Raw genomic sequence first — 13,889 nt, 5'->3', positions numbered from 1 at the left:
TTATATATTTGTTGTTAAAAATCATTTTAAAAAACTTATTTATTTGAATATTACAACGCATAGTTAAAAAAATTCTATGAAACACTTATTTGAATAGTACAACACGTGTTGTATTTGCATCATACAGATGTCGGATACCAATTTAAAAAATATTAAGTTAAAAAATTAAAAAATTAATCTAAACTTTTAAACGGGTATCGTACAAATATTAGTCACCGAAACGTATTATCCATAAAAAATAACTAAAAAAGATAGAATAATTTATTTCTTAAAAACATAGAGCTACAAAACGATCCAAATGAAAAAGAATACAAGGAAATTGGAAAGAAATACAAATACTACATATTCTTCAATTACTTGCATCCATCACATAGTAGGGTTGGATTTTCAATTGGACATGAGATTGTGTTTGATCTTGTCAAGAATAGAATTGAGTTTCACTTTGTTCAAAGGCTTCTCTTGATACTCATCTAGTCCTGCTTCCATAAACTTGACTATTTCCTCTTCCATTGAATGTGATGACACTCCAACAATAGTGCTACAAATTCCCATTGCACGAAGTGCCTTTGTTGCCTACATATAACAAACACATAAAATCAACACATGCATATTTTTCTAAACTTGGAGAATATATAATACAATAACTAATTAGTATATACCTCAAGACCATTCATGATAGGCATATCTTTATCCATGAGAATTAGGTCAAATTTTTTGCCATAGCTATGAATTTCAAGTGCTTCTTTTCCATTTTTCGCACCTTCACTTTTCACTCCTAAACTATTCAACATCTTTTGATGAATTTTTCGAATGATTTCAGTGTCATCTACAACAAGTGCTGTTAACTTGGATGTAAAGTTTTCAAGCGATGTCATTCGATTTTTCTTTTTAGAAGATATCGATATCGCAACTTTTTCACGTCTACGCAAAAAAAAAAAGTTTATTTCCTCTAAATATACATCAAAAAATATATATGTAGATTTCAGTATAATGTATATATAGCATTAGCACTAACCTGGATATAGAAACTCTTTCTCCAGATTTTGATGAGACTAATGATGAGTATAGGAAATGAAAAATGAACATGAATATATATAGACTCAAGAGAAATTATATTTATTTTCATTTCACATAATTCAAAAGAAAATGAAGTGCCCAATTGGATGAACGTACACATCAACTTGAATTCGATGTGCTATGTGTTTAGATTCTGCTGAAAATCACAAAATCTAAGGGAGAGTGATAGTTTGCCAAAAATGGGGGGTGATTCCTATCTTGAATAAATTTTGTAGGACATCTTTTTTCTATTTTGTGTTAGACAACAAGACAGTAATATTTTCATGTATATTTTTAATGGATACTTTTTTGCTACTTGCCTTTCATTTTCATTGGCACGAGGAAATGAGTGAACCATATTAAACTTGTGACTTTGTTTCTTCTTCGTTATAGCCATCGAGTGTATACCTAAACCTTACAATACAAAAGAGTTAAAAGGAAAGAGAGAGAAAATAATGATTACAATACAAGGAAAAGAATAAAATAGAAGTAACTATGTGTACGTGTACATGTCCACGTATAAAACTTTATTTACTAGCTGGAGAAGCATAATAGCTTAAGTGGTGTCTACAACAGCATTCAGAATCATAGAATGCTACTAGCTAGTTAGTCCTACTTATATATAGCATTAGATTCTTATATATATAATCTTTATCCATATGTTATATATATACTATGCAAGCAAATTATAATGGAGTACAATCATATATACTATTTTTAAACCTAGTTAAACTGTGATTAAATAAAAAGTTTACATATTTTTGTACGGTTAGTATGTGTCTAACCAAAACTCTATATGGTTTGTTGTGTAAATTGACATTTTTAGGCAAAGTCTCAAAAAATTTAAACCCACATTGGTACTATACTACCCAAAAAAATGTAGAGAACTATTTACACACTTTTAACATAAATTTTAACACATTTTTTATTGATTAAAATCTATATGATTAAGTTCATTGTAAGCTCTAGCTCAGCTGAAAAATTATTGATTTGATTAGGTAAAAATTTTGTCTGAATCTGTATTTACTAAAAATATATACTACGTGATAAATTAAGGATGGTTAGAGTTTTAAGATATATTGTGGGGTTGAGAATTAGTTCACATATGGGATGAGAAGTGATGTGTATGTGGTTTTCTGTATCATTATGAGATTATTTTTTTCAACTTTAGTGTTAAGCTATTTATAGTGGTCCCTAGCCCCTTTGAGAATAGCAACTACCACTAAGAGGATGTAGAAGTGGACAGTTAATCCACCGATATATTGAAGAGTGTGGTCAAGTGACCCTGTCTGTACCGTTAAGAATTGGGGACACGTCATTTTTCCTCAATCCCATCTCACATGACCATTCCTAAAAAAAAGGCGATGTGTGCAATAAAAAATTGGCACATCTAGCAAACGAGTGCTTGAATTACAAAATGGGCGTTCAATAAGGTGTTATGGACTCAACTAAGTCCCTTGTCTCCGCCTCTCCCCTTGTGGGCCTTTTAGATATACAGATGCACAGTCCCTCAAGCACGAGAACTTATAAAGGGTGTAGTGTTTTAGTTTCATTTCCTTCATTTGGACACCAAAAGTGACCCTTAAATTAAGCACCTTAAACAAGGCTCAAGTTGAGCTCCTCTGACAAAATTTTAGTCGGGGCCCTTGGGCGAGACTTTAGTTGAGTTCCTCTGACGAGATTTTAGTCGAGTTCCCCAAGTGAGACATTATATGATTCCCCAAGGCAAGACTTTAGTTGATTCCCTCAGGCAAGACTTTAGTTGAGTCACCCAGACAAGACATTAATTAAGTCTCCCAGCGAGTCTTTAAATGAGTGTCTTGGGCGAGACTTTAGTTTAGTCCCCCGAGATAGTCTTTAGTTGAGTCTCTCTTGTAAGACTTTAGTTGAGTCCCCCAAGATAAACTTTAGTTGAATCTCTCATGTGAGACTTTAGTTGAGTCCCCCAAGCAAGATTTAGTTTAGTCTCCCAGGAGAGACTTTAGTTGAGTCTCTTAGTCAAGACTTTAGCTAAGTCCCTTGGGCAAGACTTTAGTTGAGTCCACAGGAGAGACTTTAGTTGAGTCCCTTAGGATAGAATTTAGTAGAGTCCCTCAAGCGTGACTTTAGTTGAGCCCCCCAAGCGAGACTTTAGTTGAGTCCCTCAGGTGAGACTATAGTTGAGTCCCTTAAGCGAGACTTTAGTGGAGTCTCCCAAGTGAGATTTTAGTTGAGTATCTCATGTAAGACTTTACTTGAGTCCCCCGTGAGAGATTTTAGTTTAATGCCCTAGACAAGACTTCAGTTGAGTCCCTTAGGTGAAACTTTAGTTGAGTTTCTCAGAAGAGACTTTAGTTGAATCCTCAAGGCGAGACTTTACTTGAGTCCCTCAAGCGAGATTTTATTTGAGTCCTTCAAGCAATACTTTAGTTTAGTCTCTAATAAGAGACTTTAGTATAGACCCCCAATGAGTCCCTATGCGAGACTTTAGTTGAGTTGTCGTGTGGAAACGACGTTATGCTACTCCTTTCTAGGAAGACAAAGATATTCTAGTGGGAGTCTAACATTCATATTGCTCTTTTAAGGCGGGAAGAATCTTCCCGTGGGAGTTCAACATTCATATTGCACTTTTTAAGATGGCAAGGATCTTTCACTAAAAGACCAGCATTCACATTTCCATTTTAAGGTAGCAAGGATCTTCCAGGAGAAGTCCACGATTCATATTTCCCATTTTAAGATGGCAAGGATCTTCTAGATAAAGTCTAGCATTCATATTGTCAACAAAGCCAAAATAAGTTATTGCAAATGATAATAGTTTTTTCAAAGAGATTCATGCATCCATATGTGACTCTCCTTTCTACCAATTAACTATAATAATAACTTAGATTTACTAAATTCCAAGTTCTGGGAATGAGACGTCCATCAAACTCCTTGAACTTGTAGGTCTTGTGAGGTAACTTCTAGTAGATGAGGTAGGGTACTTCCTACTTGGGTTGTAGTTTTCCCTATTGGGAAGGCACAAAGACATGTCTCAACAGGAAGGCTTGTCGATTTTAATAGGAAACATGGCATATACCCTGTATACCAGAGTGAAATTAGTCTCTTCCTCCCATAATCCTTTGGCGCCGTCCAACTTCTTAATCCCTTTCAGTGTTACTTGTTTGCTGATTATGCTTTCCCACTCGCTTGTGAAAGAAATAAACCATGGCAATGCTGGAAAACTAAGTATCATTGTCCAAAACGATGAACCTTAGAAACCCAAACCTGTATGTAATTTTCTATCAATAAAAATGGTGAACCCTTTTTATTGTGATCTTAGATATGACTTCAGCCTCTATCCATTTTGTGAAATAATTTGCTCTAACAATCATAAACTTTAGCTGAACGAGAGCCAGAGGAAAAGGACCTAGAATATCCATGCCCCGCTGGTAAAATGGACAAGGCTTCATAATAAAGAAGAGGAGTTCAGTTGGTGCATGATGGGGGTTTATGTATCTCGGGCATTGTTGACTATTTTTTACGAATGCCATATTGTCTTTCATTAAGGTAGGCTAATAATAGCATGTCCTTAACATCTTATAAGCCAAGCTTGTCCCACAATATGACTATTAAAAGCCCTTTTATATACTTTAGCGAGGACTAAAGTGATTTCATGCTCCCCTATGCTCCTTAGCATGGGAGATGATCTTCTCGTTTTGTAGAGCCTGCCTACCATTAGAATGTACTTAGCTGTACATTTGTGGATTTTCTTTGACTTTAATTTATCTTGTGATAATTAGTCTGATTTCATATAGTGTATTATGAGTCTCATCCAACTAGTTGATTAGGAAAACATGATAGTGTGGGTCTCTCCTGCCTCGATTCTAGGGATGGCAAAGATCTCTTGAATTACCATGCGGTTGTACCGTGTTCTCTTTGAATTAGTAAGCTTAGATAGGAGGTCCTCCCTAAAATTCTATTCCCTAGGCACATGCATTATATCAAAAGCTTTGAAACGCTCAAATAAATCATGTACCTTTTATAGATTTTATATGAGTTGGGTTTCTTCATCTCATATTCCCCAATGACTTTTTTTGCTTTGGGAATCATTATTGGCTTTAAGATTCAATGCGCCCACCTCTAGGGAGAAGGTCATTTCAGCGAAGAGAGCTTCGTATTTTGCTTGATTGTTGCTAGCTTTGAACATGATTCACAGGGACTTCTCGATCAACAGGTTGAATGGTCCCTCTAGCATTATCCATGTTCCATCTTCCTTCAAATTAGAGGTGTCATCTACCTACAGATTCTACGTGGGCAGGGTCTTCTCAATCATTGGTGAACTAAACTCTACTAGAAAATAAGCCAGTACATGTGATTTGATGCTTCCACTGAGTATGTATTGAATTTCATACTCAAACAACTCTATAGCCTAAGCCATTATTCTTTCATCTAGATCTGGTTTCAATGCACACAAATAAAGGTACAAAGGAAAAAAAATCTTATTGGATGTATCAAGATGGTCGATGAACACTTGTTAGGATTTAAATGCATGTTGTAATTCCTGATTGACTCTAAGGTATATTGACAATCTGACGCATGACTATCCCCTTCTAAAGTACTCATTATCATATCACCAATATAAACCTCCAATTTATGCTCTATCTTCTTTGAGAACACTGTAACCACGAGTCTCAGATAGGTAAGGTCTAGGTTCTTGAGCCCAAAGGGCATGACATTGTAATAATAGTTATCAGGATTGGACATGAATTCTTTCTTGGGTGGATCCATGGGATCCATCATAATATGGTTGTATCTGAAGTAGGCGTCCATGATACTCGCATTTTATATCCTAAAGATTCTCCGATCACGTGATCTATATTAGGTATGAGGTATAAATCCTTTGGGCATGTAGCATTAAATTCAATGAAGTTGGCACACATTAGGCATTTATTTGATAACTTCCATACCAAAACCATGTTATCCATCCAGGACTGGTATTTTACCTTTATTATGAACTCGGCGCTTGTCAGCTTTTGTACTTTCACATTAACAACTGCCCTTTTTTCCTCGATAACCTTGCATTTCCTTTGAGATACTAGTTTGACAATGAGATCAAGGGTGAGACTATATCTCTCCACTCTGGTATCTATGTCTGATATATCTAAAGGTTCCCATGCGAACAAGTCAATGGTCCACCTGAGTAGGGAGACCAACTCCACTTTTCATATTCACATAGATGGGTGCTCATCTTGGTAACTTAGTGCTCTAATGGGCCAATTTGGACATATTTCAAGAATTATATTGGTGTAACCATTTCATTGTTTATCTCCAATATAGGGTCCCATCCTAATTCTTTGGTGTCATGTGTATTTGGATGAGGGGCAGTGCCTAAGGCGACAGACTCCATCCTCATTTATAGGTTTCTCTAATAGCATTCCTAGGAAATCTCCTAGCCCCCAATAACTACACCGACCAAACCATCAAGTAATGGGTATTTGAGGCTCAAATTAAGGGTGGACAGGTGTTTATGGTGATTTCTGGTAAACAACCGCTAGTCCTCCAAATTATTAAGTATACTTTGGTTACTCGCAAGATCGACTAGATTGATCCTAGGACATGTGTCGAAAAGGTGTCTATTATGATAGTTGAATTCATACTTCCGGGTTTTACTTCTAAGATAAATACCTTAATCTATGACTTGATGTAAAAGATAATATAAAATACAATGCAACGAAAGAAATTGCAGAAAGTAATTCGAAATGATTGGACTGTAAACGTAAATGATTCGACGGGAAATGTAAAGGTATTTAAATGACTTGTGTTTATAAAACAAAGGATAAATATTGAAAATATAATGGTGTTACACGCACATTTCTCATCGAAAACTCTTTCTCTTACGCTTGGTACTTGAGTGATTTGTGAGTAATTTGTACAAAATGAACACCCCTGGATCCTACCACTAAGACCCTTATTTATACTAATTCAACCCTAAAGGTCTTACTCTAATGAGATGCCACGTTGCTTGTTTGCATGTGCTTCGAATTCCTGGAGTTCCACGCGTCCTTCTTAATTCAAACGAAACACTTTGAAATTCAAATCTTCCCGCTCGAAACTCTTCGACGCGAAGCAACGCATCTTTGTGAATAATATGTCAGAATATCCTAAGTCTTTTATTATTTAGACTTTGAAGATAATCCATTTATATCTTACTCCTACCTAGAAAATACTCCTGACATATAGTAACTCTAAAAATAGCCATTAAAAGCCATTCTTTCTTCGAAACATAAATATCATGTCGAAATCTCCAGCTAACAACAGGGCCATCCCTTGTAAATTAAGAATGGGTCTTCCAAGGATGACATTATAAGGGGGCAAGGCGTCTACTACGAGATACTTCACTTCAATCATCTTGGTGATCTTCTTTGAGCCGAACGTTATTTTAAGTGCTACGTGGACCTTTACCGGTACATCTTCACCTGAAAGAACAACATAAAACCTTGGAATGCTCTGATGTTGTTAGGGTCGAGTTGGATCCTCTAGAAGGCATTCTAGAATAATACACCCGCTGATCTACCAGGGTCATTCAATATTCACTTCATATCCCAATTATCGTACATAACCATTATAACCATGTGGTTATTATCGTAAGCAAGAACACCAACAATGTCTTCACTTGAGAAGTTGGTTTTGGATTCTCGTTCTTTCCCCAAGATTTTTTCGGCATTAGCAGGTATGAGGTTGGTTGTAAAAACCTTTTGAGCATAATTTCTCTAATAGGAAAGAAATTCTCCTCCCAAAAAAAAACCTTCGGAGATGGTGTTGACACGAATATTGGAGCTTTGTTTAAACATCCTCGTGAGGAGATTGTGAAAGCAACAGTGAATAATGATGAGTATAGCTCAAGTCGTTTTTACCGAGCTCCACGGTGGGCATCAATTAGACTTGCTAAATAGTACAATACCTGACAACCCTTAATGGTTAAGTGTTGTCAAAGGTTCTAAAGTATGTAAAGGGGTTGAGAGCTAGCTCACATAAGGGGTGAAAAACTTTGTGCGTACGGTTTTCTGTATCACAATGAGATTGTCCTTCTCAACTTTAGTGTTAAGGAATTTATAGTGCTCATGCGCTTGGATCCTAGGCCCTTTAGGAATAATACATATCACTAAGAAGATGTAAGAGTGGACGGTTAATCCATTGATATTTAAGAGAACATGCTCAAATGACCCGGTTTGTACTGTTAAGGAATGAGGATACGTCATTTTCCCATTTTCTCATGTTGGGTGACGATTCCTAGAGAGAGGCGGAATATTCAACAAAAGAGTGGTACGTCTAGGGAACGGGACCCAAATTATAAAATGGGTGTCCATCAAGGCGCTATGGACTCAACTATAGTCTCTTGTCCCTGCCTCGCCCTTTGTGGGTCTTTTTCTTATCTTATATTGGATCAAACTTTGGACTCGATAGGGATAGCTTCATGGTTCGATAGGTTTAAATGCATGTTATGGTTGAAGTTTGTTCAAGCATGCAGGTGTCAAAGGTGTGCATGGTGTATTCGAAGTGTGTTCTAGTATGTAGTTGTATAAGTTAGCTTGTTGCTTAGTTAGCTTAATGTTCAAGTTAGCTTAGGGTATAAGTTAGCTTGTAGCCTATAAATAGGTTGCTCTCCGAGGTTTTTGAGAGAGGGTTAAGGTTTGTTGATATTTGTTTGTAATCGATTTTCCCTAATTGAGAAAGTAAATAGTAAAATGGTTTTAACCAATCCTGATTTTTTGTTCTTCTTTCATCTTCCCAATTTTTCGTAAACTGAAGGGTTTCTTGTGTTTGTTCAAGAAAACTCAATCTTTCTCATAGTCTTTATTTGTTACTGGTGTAACGATTATCACATCAAACTAGTGTAGTGAGTGTGGATCAAGATGGCATCAATGAAGTATGAGATTGATAAATTCACCGGTGTGAATGATTTCAATTTATGGCACTTGAAGATGTAAGCATTAGGGCCTTGTAATCTAAGGATTTGAATAAACGAAAGGAGCACAAGCCACAATATGTGGGTGAAGGTTTGTCCATTAAGGGGAAATTCTTGAATAACGATGGCAGGTTTGAGAAGGAGAAGGGTAAAGGTAAAAAAAATCTTATATGGTGGAGATGCTCCTGGAATTAGGCGTTATCACTATAAGAAGAAGGGTCACACAAGAAAGGTGTTTTCTGAATGCCTGAATAATCATGGAGGTAAGTAAAATGGTTATTCAACTATTGTGCAAGATAATTTTGAATCATCGGATGTCCTTGTGGTTTCAAGTGGCGACTCTAAAAAGAAGTGGATTACGGATTTAGGTTGCACTTGGCACATGACTCCAAACAAAGACGTATTTGGGGAATTATGTGATAAAGATGGTGGATTGGTGCTGCTGGGAAACAACAGAGCGAACAAAATTACAGGTATTGGATCTGTGAGATTCAAGTTCCATGATGAGCAATAAAGTTGTAGACTAGTGTCAGATATGTACCTGATCTAAAGAGAAATGTGATTTCTCTTGGTGAATTCGATAAGAAAGGATACGTTTTTAAAGGAGAGCAATGTATCCAAAAAGTCATGGAAGGTCGAAGGAAGTCTTGAATGGCGTGAAGAAACAAGGCTTGTATACCCTTAAGGCTGAGGTTGTAACTGGATCAGTTGATTTTGCCTCCATAAAACATGTGTTGAAGACAAATCCATGGCATATGAGATTGGGCCACGTCAGTGAAAAGAGCCTTGTCGAATATGGGAAACAAAATCTACTATGTGGTGACAAAGTCGAAAAACTGGAATTCTGTGAACCTTGTGTTTTTGGTAAATCTTGTAGAGTGAAGTTTAACAAAGGAAAACAAATAACACATGATCCCTTGATTACATTCCTGTTAATCTTTTTATATGACTCTCTTTCAAGATCATTCAACTTGTCAAACTCTTCCATCTAATTCAAAAAGGTATACAGCCAAGTTTCTGCTATTTTTAGGATGAAATGTCCACTCAAGGGATATTCTTGTTAAAGAACATCCTGGTTTCAAATAAACTTGTACAAAATGTGCAAATTTTGAAAACCATCCAATACAAATATTTTGTTCATTAGGGTTTTTGGTGGGCAACTTCGTGGTAGAAAAAAATGTCGAGAAACCATACATTGCCACAAGATGACACATTTCATGGAAACACATCCATTTTTCTACGGTGTCGGGTCGTTAACACAAGGAATCGGAGCATCATAAATTACATCGTATTATTCTTTTTCTCGTATCTCCTCGTGTAATCTTCCGTATAGGTCGTCAACTCTTTGATAAGATGTTGATACACAAGTGTATGATTCTCATCTCCCATAACTAGTAAATTTAAGACCACACAGAATCCACAGTTACCGTCACCTTTAACATCTACAATTAGATCAATGTATTTGTGCATAAAAGTGGGTATCTCCTCAATGTGTCTCATTTTTTGTAAAGGGGAGGGAAGCGGTATTTTGATGATGTGGAGACTCCTAATAGATCTTTTGTTAGATTGTGAAAATGGAGAATCTAGATAAAGCGAGTTGACATGTTCAAAATATGATGGTGAGCACTTGACAGAATTATCATTTAAAGTTGGTTTGACCTTCTTAGGAGCATTGTTAGTCTTTACCAATTTCGTGGGTGGCTCTATGTCAAAGGTTTATGGATAGAATATCTTGTGCATATGCTCTTTTATGTGCAATTTCATGTTATCATCAACTTTCAAAAATTTCTCTTAATCACCTCTAATTTTATCATAATGGAGATATTCAATTTACTATCATTGATCACACCATTATCATCAAACTAAAACCTTTTCCAATGCATGTCCACCTCATCCATACATATAAGTATATCATGTTTCATATTCATTGCTATCAAAAATCACACAGAAAATTGTATGTTCTTCTAAGTGTACAACCATACTTGGAGCTATCTGAACATGTTTTCTTTGCTTGCATGGCTTTGTGATAGAGAAAGTTCAATATTGATCGAGATATATTTCCAGTCAAATGTGAATATAGATTTCTTTTTCTTAAACTTATGCTCTAATATTGTGATTCTGCAAGCAAGTGGTGTTTGTATCTCGTTATGCTTGAGTTCAATCATATTGTTTGTTGATTCTCAATCCTTACAAAAATTAATGCTATTATCTCTCAACCTGTTCATCAATGTAGCATGAGCATATTCAACTTTATAAATTATGGTATTTACAAGGTGTCTAACTTGATTAGTCCATATACACAAACAATTTTCTCCTTCATCGGGTGTGATGTTGAAGTTTCAACATATTTCATATAATGGAAATTTCTATTACATGCTTCTGAACTGTATGACAAAATCAACATATTACTCCTCTATAGAAGAATTCGAGACATCCATTCTAAAATTTGACAAGATTTGACCATTTTTCCGTTGTCACACTTGATTTATTTTACTAGTTTTGTTGACAACATCAAGGTGCGTCATACCTACAATCAATGAAAAATAATAAAATTCAAGCAATCATTCAAAATGTTCAAATTTTACAGCCCATAAGGCTTTTGATATTACTATCCCAATGACATTCACAATGAAGGAGAAAAAATAGATTATTCAATGATCATAAATGATACATGTGTACATTACCAATAATTTTGGACTATTATGATGTCGAAATACAACTGATTTGTGTTTTCAAACAAAAATATTGAATAAAAATGGAAGATTTTTTTTAGAGGATTTAGAAAAAAAAATAATGTTATATGATCATGAATGAAATGGTTTAAAAAACTGATGTGAGAAAAACGTGATTGTCTGAATATTATTACCCAAACAATGTCACTTTGTGTCAGGAAGATACAATCTAAAGTCTAAACATCTAAATTTCATTCTCAAAGTTCATTTTAAATAAACGAGTTTGTGTTGAGAGTATTATCATGTGTTCGGTATAATTCAAAAGATGCAAGAGGAGTAATATCAAAAAATTATAAGATTTGAAGAAAAAAAAAACTAAATATGCAAGAGGAGTGCTAGTAGCAACATTTTCTTTTCAACACTCTTTTTATTACTCACTTTCTTATTGGTTGAAATATGTGTGGGTTCTACCACTTTATGTGGGATTCATTTCTAAAGTGAGAGACCTACACATGTTTTAATCAGTAAAAAAGTGAGTGTCGGAGAGAGTGTTGTAAAAAGAATTTGAATAACCAACTCCTCTTATTTAATGAACAGAAAAATATTTGTATGTATCATTGTTTAAGCGAACTAATATTTAATGCGCTATAAGATTCTAATTAAAGTATCACCTTCAATCAAAAAAATTAAAGTAGGACCTTCCCTCCAAGCAATTCGCCACCTAGTATTGTTGTTCGCCCTAGGATCATTATTCATTACTCTCTGAATTTCTTCGTCACTATGGTTCGACTTATACTTGTTTAGGCGTTTGATTCACATTAGAGCACAGGAAAGGAAGAAATGTTAATCAATGTCCTTGAAGTACTCTTTAAGTGATTAAAGTGATAAGTTTTTATTAAAATGCGTTTGTTCAATGCATTAAAACTGTATTGAAAATTAAAATGTTAAACTTTATAAAGAATATTTTCTTTATTTAATATGTTTAAAGAATATTTCCTAGAATGCTCGTTAGCAAGACCCAAATAATATAATAAAACAAACGTCAAAAGTTAATTATATTTTTTCTTTTGTGAATAAAGACATTAAACATAAATTATTAAATAGACGTGAATATTGTTGTCTTTTAATGAGTTTGTTCATAGATAAAAACAAATATCGCTTTGTTTATTGGAGGACAAGATTTGAAGCTTTTGTGTTATCCATTGGCAACTATTTTTCATCTAGTACTTTAACTATTTATAAAAGGCTTAATTTCTTTTTGTTTTATAAGTAAATCTCTAAGTTCATTTTAGCTTTTTAACTTAAAAAAAGTTAATAATATATTAGTATTTTAATTCTTTAAAACATATCATGTTAAAAAAAATTTGTTTAATTAATAACATAAAATTTTAAAAATTGATCCTTAAATTTGTTATTTATTAGACAAAAATAATTAATTTGATATATTTTAAAGAGTTAAAAAATTCATATAATACTTTTTTTAAATGAAGAGATTAAAATAAACCATAAAGTTAGCCTAAGAAAAAAAAAATTAAACCATGTTGTCAGTTAAGATGATCTGTTGATTAAGCTTATGAATATTGCTTCCTTTTGTTTTTGCTATATAAAATATGGGTATTGCTGAAAGAAATCTACTCATAGAGACATTATTTTGAAAAGGATAATGCTAATAAAAGAATTAATTTTATACTTTCATCAAAATCAGTGCAAATTAGTGCACAATTTCTAAGATATTCTTCATTTAATTCTTAATTTGGTGCCCCTATGACACAAGTTAGCATTATCTAGGGGTGATCAAAACCAAACCAACCCAATAAAAAACCGCAAATCAAACCAAACCAAACCGAAACCGCAAAAAATCGCATTTGATTCGGATTAGTTTGGGTCATCTTTTAACAAAATCGCACGGTTCGGTTCGGTTTGCGGTTTGTATTTTGTAAACCGAACCAAACCGAATCAAACCGCATTATGTTACAACCTAACTTTTACTTAACTCACATCCAACTCAAACTTAAATCTATTATACCTTAACCTTATGATTACGAATAATTTTCTCATCCTTGCACATATGATTTTAGTCCCGATCCTCTCAAATCTCTAATAGCATTATCGTGCATTCTTTGCCACATACATCTTCCTTATTTTTCTATAATCTCTACTCTCTTATATTCTTTCTTTTTCACCTTCTCATTTTTATGCAAATGTTCCCTATTTCAATTTCGTTTTTATCGCACATC

At 34.4% G+C, this 13,889-nt stretch overlaps 1 protein-coding gene across 1 annotated transcript; it reads right to left on the bottom strand.

Annotated features, from left to right (window-relative positions):
- Positions 1-288: 288 nt before the first annotated feature.
- LOC131612427 (two-component response regulator 24-like) lies at positions 289-1,456 on the bottom strand. The gene is made up of 3 exons (XM_058884220.1): positions 1,016-1,456; positions 660-921; positions 289-573 (listed from the first exon to the last, which is right to left on the bottom strand). The coding sequence occupies exons 1-3, from the start codon at positions 1,084-1,086 to the stop codon at positions 388-390; spliced, it is 519 nt and encodes a 172-aa protein (XP_058740203.1). The 5' UTR covers positions 1,087-1,456; the 3' UTR covers positions 289-387.
- Positions 1,457-13,889: the final 12,433 nt, after the last annotated feature.

Source organism: Vicia villosa, linkage group LG6 (genome assembly GCF_029867415.1).
Source record: "Vicia villosa cultivar HV-30 ecotype Madison, WI linkage group LG6, Vvil1.0, whole genome shotgun sequence".
NCBI classification, from domain to species: domain Eukaryota; kingdom Viridiplantae; phylum Streptophyta; class Magnoliopsida; order Fabales; family Fabaceae; genus Vicia; species Vicia villosa.
This window is presented reverse-complemented; position numbering and strand designations above follow the sequence as displayed.